This window comes from Ailuropoda melanoleuca, chromosome 2, assembly GCF_002007445.2.
Source record: "Ailuropoda melanoleuca isolate Jingjing chromosome 2, ASM200744v2, whole genome shotgun sequence".
Classification (NCBI taxonomy): Eukaryota; Metazoa; Chordata; class Mammalia; order Carnivora; family Ursidae; genus Ailuropoda; species Ailuropoda melanoleuca.
The window spans coordinates 150,149,603-150,161,680 of record NC_048219.1 but is presented as its reverse complement, the minus strand read 5'-3'; the positions used below and the strand labels follow the sequence as shown (position 1 = coordinate 150,161,680).

The 12,078-nt window shown below is 32.7% G+C and overlaps 1 protein-coding gene across 2 annotated transcripts in view; it reads left to right on the top strand.

Annotated features, from left to right (window-relative positions):
• The window catches only part of NCKAP1 (NCK associated protein 1), a 107,316-nt gene extending 95,683 nt beyond the window's left edge, over positions 1 to 11,633 (top strand). For both annotated transcript variants that reach the window (XM_034654822.1, XM_034654823.1), the window contains 7 exons: positions 1,796 to 1,878; positions 2,282 to 2,362; positions 6,570 to 6,663; positions 8,475 to 8,591; positions 9,176 to 9,285; positions 9,645 to 9,734; positions 10,697 to 11,633. In XM_034654822.1, coding sequence (XP_034510713.1) covers positions 1,796 to 1,878; positions 2,282 to 2,362; positions 6,570 to 6,663; positions 8,475 to 8,591; positions 9,176 to 9,285; positions 9,645 to 9,734; positions 10,697 to 10,813 — 692 coding nt within the window. In that variant the 3' untranslated portion in view covers positions 10,814 to 11,633. The remainder of the gene's footprint in view (positions 1 to 1,795; positions 1,879 to 2,281; positions 2,363 to 6,569; positions 6,664 to 8,474; positions 8,592 to 9,175; positions 9,286 to 9,644; positions 9,735 to 10,696) is intronic.
• Positions 11,634 to 12,078: the final 445 nt, after the last annotated feature.

Below are 12,078 nucleotides of genomic sequence, written 5' to 3'. Positions count from 1 at the left end.
TACCATGAAGTTTCTCAGAACTTTTAATGTGTCATTATTGTTATATATATTTAAGAGGAGGTTGTAGGATATAGTTCTGGCAAAATTATTTGATTAAATTCTGGTTATGATCCCTTGGAAGATATATGATTATACCACACTACATTTTCTGATTATTCACCTTATTTTCTGCCATTCCTTTTTCTAGATTCCCTTTTGTTTTGTTCCCTGGCCTGGAATGCTTTTGTCTTCTCCTTTATGACCCACTTGGATGACATTTTCCCAGAGAAATATTTCCTTTCACCTTTCTTTCTTCTCTCCTTTTCTGTATGGTAACATAGTCTCATTTTTTGAATAACCATTTCATTGAACATCTTCTAGTCTTCTGGGTTTCAGGTACTCCACCAAGTGTAGAGAAAGATAAAAAGATTGGTTGATTAGACTGGTTCCTGCTCTTGTGGAAGGTATAGCATATTTGTGTCTTACCTCATTTTGTTAGCACTACTGTTTTAAATCTTACCACATTTTGGCTCATATTATTGCTGTTAGTATGTTTTAATAAAAGATGCTATGGTCAAGGTTTAAGCAAACCACACAGGAGGTAGAAAGTCAAAATAATTCTCTCCATTCCTACCCCTCAAAGGTAACTATGGTTAATGGTTTTTTATACATTTTTCTAGAAATTTGTTATATATATACAAATGTATGTATGTATATACTGTTGACTCTTGAACAATGTGGGGTTTAGGGACGCTGACTTCCTGTGCAGTCAAAAATCTGCATATAATTTTTGACTCCCCAAAAACTTACCTGCTGGTAGCCTGCTGTTTACCGGAAGCCTTGCTGATACAGTAGTTAACATACTTTTTATGTTATATGTATTATGTACTGTATTCTTAGAATAAAGCAAGAGAAAAAATGTTATTAAGAATATTACAAGGAAGAAAAAATACATTTACAGTACTGTATTTACCCCGAAAAAAAAAATCCAAGTGTAAGTGGACCTGCACAGTTCAAAGCCATGTTGTTCATGGGTCAGTTGTATATCTTTTTGTCTCATATAAATAGGGTCATATTTTCTTAGTTTTCTTGACAGTCCATTTAGACTGTTACTTATGGTCTAGATTATTATTCTGTTTATATTTGTGTTCTTATTACACAGTACTATGCCTGTATATCAGGAGTAATTCAGTAAATGTTGGCTTTTTAAAATATGAAGGTATTGATCCTTCCAATTCTAATCTCCCTTGATTTTGTTAACTAAATTTTAATATTGAATATATAGTAATAATTTTCAGAATAATGCTTCCTAACCGAAATGTAAATTATCAAATCCATTTATAGTCTTCAGCAACCTGGTCTTGCCAAAACTGTTTGTGATCTCAGTAGTCATTTTTTTTGTTTCTGACTCTCCAGACCTCAACAGTTAAAGAGTTTAGCATCCCCAGGTTCTGGGACCATTTGAGGATTTAACTCCTGTCTGCTTTGACAACTCTTCTTTCTCCTCTAGTCTCTCTCTTCTTCCTCCTACTTCTGCCATTTCTGAGAGGATTATACAGGTGGCTACTTATGTGATTATTTCAAGATTTTAGTGAACCATCTAAACCGTTTTAAGAGTAGTGTGTACTCCATATAAAGTAAACTGTAATTTCCTTACTTTGAATGTCAGCTTTCAGTACCTTTGCCTCTTTAATCATTTGTTGTAATCAAATTGCTGTTATATTTTTTATCATGGGAATTTTATGACTAAGAGTTTTCTTCAAAGTTAAGAAAGAATTGAATTCATACTCTTCTCCTCTCTTGTCTTCCAATTTAGCTGTTGACAGTGTCTTGAAGAGGATGACAATAATTGGTGTAATTTTATCCTTCCGATCGTTGGCACAAGAGGCACTTAGAGATGTAAGAAACCATTATAAGTACATATGCTGTAGTTAAATAATCCCGTTTAACTTCCCAGAAATTAAAAGTTCTTAAAACTATAGTTTTCATAGTTATATAAAATCAAGTATATAGAAATTAGAGTTATTTAAACTTATTTTCTATTTTGGCATTGAAATTGGGGTGGGGTATAGTTCGCCTGGATATTGTACTACTTTTTCAACTTTACTCTTCATTGAAGCATTTTCTATTTTGGCTATATTCAGTTTGGCATTCTAAGTACTATTCTTAGTACTTTAGCAAATTGTGAAAATAGAAAAGGTAAAATAATTTTTATGAAAACTAGAAGTAATTGAATGGTAATATTTAAACTTAGGGTTCACTATTTAAAAATAACTACATTTTTATTTGTTGTCCTGCCTAGGTATTATCTTACCACATTCCTTTTCTTGTAAGTTCAATTGAAGATTTCAAGGATCATATTCCAAGGGAAACTGACATGAAGGTAATAAAACTTTTATTTGGATTTTACAGTTTCTAAAATGAAATATTTGAGTTGCATATGAAATAAAATTTAATAAATTCTAAACTACTGTGAAGTTTCTGTTTAGAGTGATCAGTTGGCATGCTTGCCTTTGAAAATACATCTTTGAGAGCACCAAAATGCTACATAGGCATTTTGAAAGGTCATCTTCCTTGATAACCTATAGCAATGTAAAATGGGTTGGTATCGATCATTCTTACATCGATAGCTGTTCATACCTGGTCATAAGCAGAATTGGAAAGACAAGGCAGTGAAATAAGAGTTGTTTTGTTTTAAGTAAAGTAAAATTCAATCAGTTTTTTAAATTGATGTTAAAAAGTCTTGTAAAAGAATGTCAATTATAGGGTATAATTTTAAAAAATTTTAATACCCTGTTTTTAGAAATATAAGATAGAACATTAGTAGGCATATGTAAGTTTACAGTTTTTGTTTTGAAAATTTTTTGATCATGAAATCCAACTCACTTATCTAACCCCAGCTGTAATTAACTAGTGGTTACACATCCAGTAAGTGACCTCATATGTATGTTTTCTAAGCCTCCATGTGTCTTGGAAAGATTATTTTCTATTTCACATGTTTTGAAATGCACTGCCTGAAAAAAGTTATGTCTAAACTCTTTTGTATGACACTCAAGTTTTTTCTCAGATCGATGCTACTCACTTTCTGAGGCTTATCTTCCATGGCTTGTTCCATCCTTCTCCCATGCTCTTCTCTTTCTTACTCTACCCTTTTCTTCTTATGTATCTCATGAGGTAACTAGTTCTTCCCATGTGCATTCTCATATCTGTCTGTTTCATCCTCTCATTTATTGTACCTGAAAATCCTGCCCTTTTCTATTTTCTGCTTTTTGAAATGCTGCTTATCTTTTAAGGTCTGATTCAATTGCCGTATTCTAAGAAACATTCCTTGATCCCCAGGCAATAAAGTATTTTTTTTTCCTTATTATTATCGGAAAACTTTTTGTTTATCCATTGTGGAGTTAAATGTGTTCTGCCTTGTATTATAATTGTGGTTTTTCTCTTAAATTTATGCTAGATTGTAAACATTTTGAAGGCCTTGTTTTCTTTATTTCTGTGTCTCCCACAGTGCTTTGCATAGTGTAAACATTTGGGATTAATGATTGTCCTACGATTTTATGATTGAAAACTGTGTGTGATTAGTGCAAAACTGTTAAATGGAAACACTGTAAAAAAAAGAGTTAAGAGAACATTAAAGAAGAATCATTCCTTGAAAATACACTGGTGTGTGGATTATGAGAATATTCTGAGCAACCATCTAGTTGTTTCAGCACCCGACTTAATTATGTTTAGTTTTTGGCAAACTTTCAACAGAACTTAATATTTTTTTAATATTTTTTAAAAACTCAAACATGTATTTTTAAAATTAATTTATTTTTAATTTAAGTATAGTCATACAATATTATACTAGTTTCAGGTGTACAACATAGTGATTCAACATTTATACACATTATGAAATGCTCACCATGATAAGTATAGCTACCATCTGTCACCATACAAAGTTCCTACAACGTTGTACTACATAAGACAATGTACTACTTAAAATGTCGTTGACTATGCTGTACTTTTCATTCATGTGACTTATTTTATATCTGGAAGTTTGTACCTCTTAATTCCCTTCACCTGTTTGCCCATTCCCCCTCTGCTCTGGCAACCACCAGTTCTCCAAATATATATTTTTTAATAGCTTTATTGAGATATAATTCAGTTATCTTGAAATTTACTCATTTGAAGTATACAATTCACTGATCTAAGTGTAGTCACAGAGTTGTGCAGCTATCACCCCAGCCAATTTTAGAATATTGTCATCATCCCAGTTGGAAGCCTTGTGCCCATTAGCGGTTATTCTGGAATTCTTCTCAGTCCCCAGCCCTAGGCAACCACTGATCTACCTTCTGTCTCTGTCTTTTTATCTATTCTCTTTCTTGCTTGCTTTTTTCTTTTTTCTTTTTTTTTTTTTAGGATTGATTTATTTGTTTAAGAGAAGGTGGGCATGCACTCATGTGTAGGGGGAGGGGCAGAGAGAGAGCATCCTCAAGCAGATTCCCTGCTGAGCATGGAGCCCTGCATGGGGCTCGATCCCACAACCCAGTAGATCACGATCTGAGCTGAAACCAACACTCAGGCACCCAACACGGTGAGCTATATGGGCTCCCCAAGTTTGCCTATTCTTGACACTTAGTATGAATCATACAATATGTAGGCTTTTGGTACTGGCTTCTTTTACTTAGCATAATGTTTTTAAGGTTTATTCGTGTTGTAGCATGTATTAGTACTTCATTTTTTATTGCTGAATAGTATTCCATTATATGGATATACCACATTTTATTTATCCTTTCATCAGTTGATGGACATCTAGGTTTTCACTTTTTGGCTATTATAAATAATGCTACGGTGGATATCCATATAGAACTTTTTGTGTGGACATATGCTTTCCTTTCTCTTCAATATATGCCAGGAGTCGAATTGCTGGGTCATATGGAAACTCTCTGTTTAACCTTTTGAGAAACTGCCAAATTGTTTTTGAAGTAGTTATACCATTTTGCATTCCCAGCAGCAATGTATGAAGGTTTCAGTTTTTCCATATCCTGTCAATATTTGTTGTTGTCTTCTTAATTATAGCCATGCTAGTATGTATGAAATGGTATCTCACTGTTTTGTTATACATTTTCCTGAAATGAATGCTGAATACCTTTTCATGTGCTTATTGACTATTTGTTTATCTTCTTTGGAAAAATTTCTATTCATATCCTTTGCTCATTTTTTTGCTTGGATTGTTTGCCTTTTAAATTTTGAGTTGTAAGTGTTCATTATATATTCTGGATACAAGTCCATTAACAGATACATAATTTGCAAATCTCTCTCATTTTGTGGGTGGTTTTTTCATTTTCGTAATAATGTCCTCTGTGGCACAAAAATTTTTAGTTTTGATGAAGTCCAGTTTGTGGACTATTATTTTTTCTTTGGTTGCCTCTCCTTTTGGTGCCCTAAGAAACCATTGCCTTACCCAAGTCATAAAGATTTATACCTACATTTCCTTCTAAGAATTTTATAATTTTAGCTCTTAATGTTTAGGTTTATGATCCATTTTGAGTTAATTTTTGTGTGTGGAGTGAGTAATGGATCACTTAAAAAAAATGTTTTTCCTCTTTTTTTTAAAGATTGAGTGCATGCATGAGCAGAGGGAAGGGCAAAGGGAGAGGGAGAGAATCTCAAGCAGACTTGATGCTGACTGTGAGGCTTGATCTCACAACCCTGAGATCATGACCTGAGCCAAAATCAAGAGTAGGACACTTAACCGACTGAGCCACCTAGGTGCCCCACCCCCAAAAAATGTTTTTCTAGAACTTAATCCATGGCAGTTACCATTTATTTTAAGATACAGTTTTACTTCATATTTTGTACTCAGTTTTTTTGGGTAGCAATATCAGAGATAAGCAGCTACATAGGTGGTTTTTAACTGAAGTATTGAGCAGTCAGAATATCATAAATACTTGAACTCTAAATGTGATACCAGAAAGAATTATTTTAGTCATTAGAAATTCCATTATCAGGCTTTAAAACTGTACTCCTTAAAAATCTACTATGGGGCACCTGGATGGCTCAGTCAGTAGGGCGTGCAACTCTTGATATCTGGATTGTGAGTTCAAGGCCCATGTTTGGGCATAGAGCTTGCTTTAAAAAAAAAAAAAAGTCTATTATAAGTAACTTACCATATTTATAGCTATGATATGATGAGTTATTGAACTGTCACATTTTTCATTAAATAAGTATGAATGTGAATATAAGTTCAGCAATTTTGATTCACTTTTGTTCATTTATTCATCTCTTTTGGTTTGATATTTTACATCCATGCTTCCAAGAAAAATACTGTTAGCATGATTTTATTGGCGTTTGCCACAGAGAGTATACAAATTTTCTTTGGCCTAACAGTAGGAAGTTCTAACAAGCAGCACATCATGAAGTAATAACTCAATTTTTCATTGGAGGCTAGTTGTGTTGTAGTTTCTGTTTCAGCCAAGTTTTGAAATTCTCTAGTGTTCTTATAGGTAGATTCTAATTTAAACAGTATATCTTTTCTTACTAGAGTGAAATTTCTTAGAAATTTCCTAAAATATTTCTTACTCTGTAATTCTTATATATTCTGTCAGGTTGCAATGAATGTGTATGAGTTATCATCAGCTGCTGGATTACCTTGTGAGATTGATCCTGCCTTGGTAGTAGCTCTCTCCTCACAAAAATCAGGTAAAATGCATTAGTAAATATGTATTAGTCTTAGTTAAAATTACCAGGGCAACACAGATACAGGTGTGGTACTTATTTATTCAAATGCCTACTTAATGTCAAACTTGCTTTTTTTTTTTTTTTTTTTTGGTAGTTGGAATAGAGCAATGCAGAGAAGACAAAAGTCCCTGTCTTCTGGAGCTTATGTTATAGTGTAGTCCTCAGATAGACAGTATTTAAGCCATAGGACTAGATGGAATTTCTAAGGTTAGTTAACAAAGATGCAGAAGAAAGAGGATCAGGGTCTGAGCCTTAGGACACTTTCAACTTTAAGAACTCAGGGAGAAGAGGAACTACCAAAAAAGAAATGAGAAAGAAGGATGGATGAAAGAGAAGAAAAACTAGGAAAGAGGAGCTTCCAGCAAAGTGGAGAGGGAATGATCAACTTTGTAGAATTAATGGGTATTGCTACTAAGAGCGGTGGCAGTGGAATTTTTGGAGCAAAAGGCTGAGTAAAGGGGGTTAAGAGAGAATAGGATAAAAAGAATTGGAAATAATAAATATAAAACAACGCAAAGAGTTTTACTGTAAAGGGGAACAAAGAAATGAAATTACAGTAGCTAGAGGCAGGAATAAAATCAAGAGAAAGATTTTTTTTCAGGTGAGAGAGTCACAGAATTTGTATACTGATGGAGATGGTCCAGTAGGTAGCAAAATTGGTATTTAGAAAAGGGTGTCCTATTTTCACTGGACTAGAGCTATTTTCCGTAGAGTCAGTGCATCATTGTGTCGTATTAAACATTTAAAAGATTTTAAAACCAGCTGTTTGAAATACCCAGAATGCTCTAGATATTTCTAGATTTGTCTATAAAGTAAATAACATTTTATCTCTTTCTGATACTAAAATGACCATCCCTGTCCCCTTGTACCCTACCATGTTTGCCTGGGTTCATCAGTTGTGGTTTTTGTTTTGTTTTGTTTTGTTTTTTTAACATTGCCTTTTGTTTCATCATTCATGCAGTATGTTAATTATAGTCACATGGGTAATTGCCACTATTACTCCTTTGGCTGCAGCTATATTTTTTTCATAGCCAAATTTTTAAAACATATTTTGGCTTTTATGTTCAGTTCTTACATATATGTGGTGGGGTGAATAGAATAACTAGAATTTCCCAGGTACCAGATTCAAGTGCCTACGTAACCTACAATTTTAGTACACATTATAATAAATATTTTAGAAAGGATTATGTCTTAAAAGACTTAGGGCAGTGCTAGTTATTTTCATTTATGACTGGTTCCTTCTGTCTTCTAAAATGGAGAGGTTGGAAATCTAGTCCACTTTCCATATTTATATCTTTTAAATACTAATAGTAAACTTCAAATCACATTTATATCTGTTTTAGAAAAAAATGTAAGGATTTTTTTTTGGGTGATTTTACAGAGTAATTTATGAGGTAATAAATTTTCTAAACTAGTATACAGAATATTCTTATAAAATAATAATTTATCATCAGTTTTTAGTTAGGACATTTTAGGATTCCACTTATCCTAATCATATTTTTTTTTTTGCCCTATAATCTTACAACTGAAAAAGATTTTTTTTGCCTTACTGTTTTTTTTTAGAGGTCCTTGAAATATGCTTGGGTAGTTGATAATAGCCAATAAAAATGTATGTTACTTCTATATCACTTATAACAAAGTTGTGATTAGTTCTGTAGAAGCTCAGATATACTTTATATAAAAATTGAAATTTACATTTTCTGGTTTACATTGGTAACTCTTAACTAATCTTGAAGAAATACCTTGGTTTTATTTTTAATTTTCTTCCTTAGAAAACATAAGTCCAGAAGAAGAATATAAAATTGCCTGCCTCCTTATGGTCTTTGTGGCAGTTTCTTTGCCAACATTGGCTAGTAACGTGATGTCTCAGTATAGCCCTGCTATAGAAGGTAATGGCTTAAAATTGCTTTCGCAATGAAAAAGTCACGAGTTTTGATAAAATAGATACTTCTCAAGTAATTAATGTTCATTTATAATAGAACATGGGTTAACTTACTAGCCACTTACTAGCTTTATAACCTTGAATAGTTGATTTTTCTTTTTCAAAGCGCCAGTTTCCTGATACATGAAACGTGTATGTGTGAGCTTTTGGGTGCCTGAGTGTGTGGCAGGGGATGGTGATTGAGTGTCCAACTTTTAAGATTATTTTAAATATTGAATGACAAAATGTTTGTAAAGCAGCTAAGAACTTTTTTAATAGAGACAGTATAAAATTGATGTATGATTTCTCTTAGGGATTTTTTGAAAATTTGCCTGTTTAATACAGACGTCATCATTTGTTGCTTTTTTGCTATTGTATTTTTAAAAGCACTAGTCCTCATAAAAATGAAAGGAGAGCAAGGCAGGCAATCTTTCAACTCTTAATATAAATGTCACAATGTAGATTTTGAAGTGATTAAAGACTTGCTATTTATGTATTACTTGGAATATTGGGGTCATGCAGAAACCACAAACCCTGTTTACACTTTGTCAGGGCACTGCAACAACATACATTGCTTGGCCAAGGCCATCAACCAGATTGCTGCAGCTTTGTTTACGATTCACAAAGGAAGCATTGAAGACCGTCTTAAAGAATTTCTGGCGGTACGTATAATCAAATAGCAAAACTCATGATGTTTTATAAGGAAAATTAAAATGATAACTATCAGATTTAACAGAATCAAGTCTCCTTTTTTTTTTTTTTTTTTTTCCTCTGGGAGGAGGACCAGGTAAAGGCAGGCATTAAAATCAAGGAGCCAGTTAGAATTTTTTCCCTTAGAAATCTCTCATTTCTAAGGCTCTGCAGTATGACCTTTTTTCCTAAGCTCATATTTGGACTGCCTGGAATTTTGCCCATTTCTTATTATATAGGAATGAATAACTGAAATGTTGAAGCATACTGAAAATAAGTAACTCGTGAACATTTCATTAAAACTTTCTTAAAATGTCTATATTCTTTTAAGCTTGCATCTTCCAGTCTCCTGAAAATTGGCCAGGAGACAGATAAAACAACAACAAGAAATAGAGAATCTGTTTACTTACTGCTAGATATGGTAAGTCTCATTTTATTTTTTATTAACAAGAAAAAAGTTCCAGTTATTCCTGGTAGTCTTTTCTTGGCATTTAGTGATTAAATAGCAATTAGAGCTGAAGTACTTTTTTGATCCCTTCTGTTCAGTCCACTCAAGCCACACACTTTCTAAACATAGCTGGAAAGACTAACATGCGATCATATCAGAAAACAACAAAATAAAAGATGAGCATTTCCTATAGGATATTCTTTTATGAATAGTTTTTCAAACAGCTGGGAAGCACTTGAGGCCTTCTGTTTTTCTAGTGTGTCAGTTACAACTCTTCCAGTTTTCTGAATTTTCTACATTTTGACTCTCTTCCACCCATCTAATAATAATTTCCTGTGATTCTCTATGCCTAGTCAGCTCTTTTCTCTTCACTATCTGAACCAGCTATCCTTGTTTCTACACTGTGGCTCTTCCCTCACTAGAGTAATTTCCTTTTCCTGCAGAGATCTGTATCTATCCTATGATTTGGCGTACCCCATAGCTAAAATCTTTTTCTAGATAGACTTTCCTGATTATTCTGGCCCACATTAATCTTTCATCCCTTTTGAACTCCTTTGGCTTTCCACTTAATTACAGTTGGTCTTATGCTTGATTTGGCTTTTTGGCTTAGTCTTGGGAACCCAGTTAAAACTTGATGTTATGGACCATATTTTAAATATGTTTATATTCTCTTATATGTCTAGTATACAGTTGAGGGCAAATGGAAGTGCTCAATCTGTTCCTATGATGAATAGACTTAATTGAAAAGTGGTGATTGTAAACATTTTGAAAGCAAAACACTGGTACATTTATATTTCAGGTTTTAAAGTAAAAGGAAAATAATTTCCTAACTATTTCTAATAAGAATACTATAGAAATTATGATTTAGTGGCTGAGAGTTAATGTTCCCATTATAAATAACTTCAATTCTGTGATGCATTTTTGCTACTTTTCAGATTGTACAGGAATCCCCATTCCTGACAATGGATCTTTTGGAATCTTGTTTTCCTTATGTCTTGCTGAGAAATGCATACCATGCTGTCTACAAGCAAAGTGTTACATCTTCTGCATAAAATATCTACTTATTGAAGACAAGCACGCATTTTTGTTGCTCTGGTTTTACCTGTAAACTGTGGAACTATTTTACCTTAAGGCCTGAAAAAGAGTTTTGTGGATTATAAATCTCTTTCATATGGTTGGTTGTATTTTCTGATCATTGGTTTCATTTAATATGGTTGTGCTACAGTATACTTGGTTGACTTAGGTTTCACATTCACTGAATTCACTAAAATTATTCCTATAATTTTAGAATATCATTGTTTGAAAAACATACATTATCTCTATGTTTTTGATATTTGAAAATGAAAAAAAAAACCTTTGCTTGTTTATTTCTGAAAAAGAATTGTATTTAGTGATTATTTTAGATTGTGATATTATAGCATTCATCTATGTGTAAATTATTTCATATAGGGAAGAGTTCTGATCTGTACCTATGGTTCTTATTGAAAACAAAACTGGATGTGCATTTCTGTGATGTTATGAATACATTTCTACTTTATTTTGAAACATTTGCCAAACTAAATACTGTAACACTGTATGACATTAAAAATATTAAAGGACTGCTTAGCATTAGAAGCAGACTATGTCCGGAAATTCTAAAACAGCAGCATATGTTGTTGCTTGTATAAAGCCTGGTGATAATTTTTAGACTAACTTTCACGGTGCCCTACTGGCATTAGCACTACCATTGTACCCTGCTGTATAATAAACAATCTTAGACATTTATCAATTGTTGATACAAATGTTAGTCCCTAACCACTTTTTATATGTTTTAAATTTTTGAAATTCAAGTGTACCTGCCATAACATAAAATAAACACTAGACGGTATCACATTTTGAATTCTTTACTTAATTTTGGATCTCTAGAAATTTATTCAATAATATGAAAATTTTAGTTTCAATTTAGTTTAAAATAAGCTTTAGTTTAGGAATGTTTAGGTGTACCATTTGATACCAGGTCATCTGTCACAAAATTTGATTAAATATTTTGAAAAACATTCCACTGGAAGAAAATTTTAAATAAAATTGAAAAATAAATTACCTAACATTTTTTTAAGAATTAAGAACTAAAAGGAAACTCACGTTCCATCAGCTTGCAGTTGTATATGTGACCAAATGGACAGAAGTATTTGAAAGAATGGGAATAAAACGAATGATTATGGAACTAGTAAAATGTTGCTGAGAATTACATCAGTCAGTAATGAATGGAAAAGACCTATTGCTTAGTGGTTGGCATGGAGGTCAGAGCAGCTCATTTTGTTTAAAAACTAACCAGATG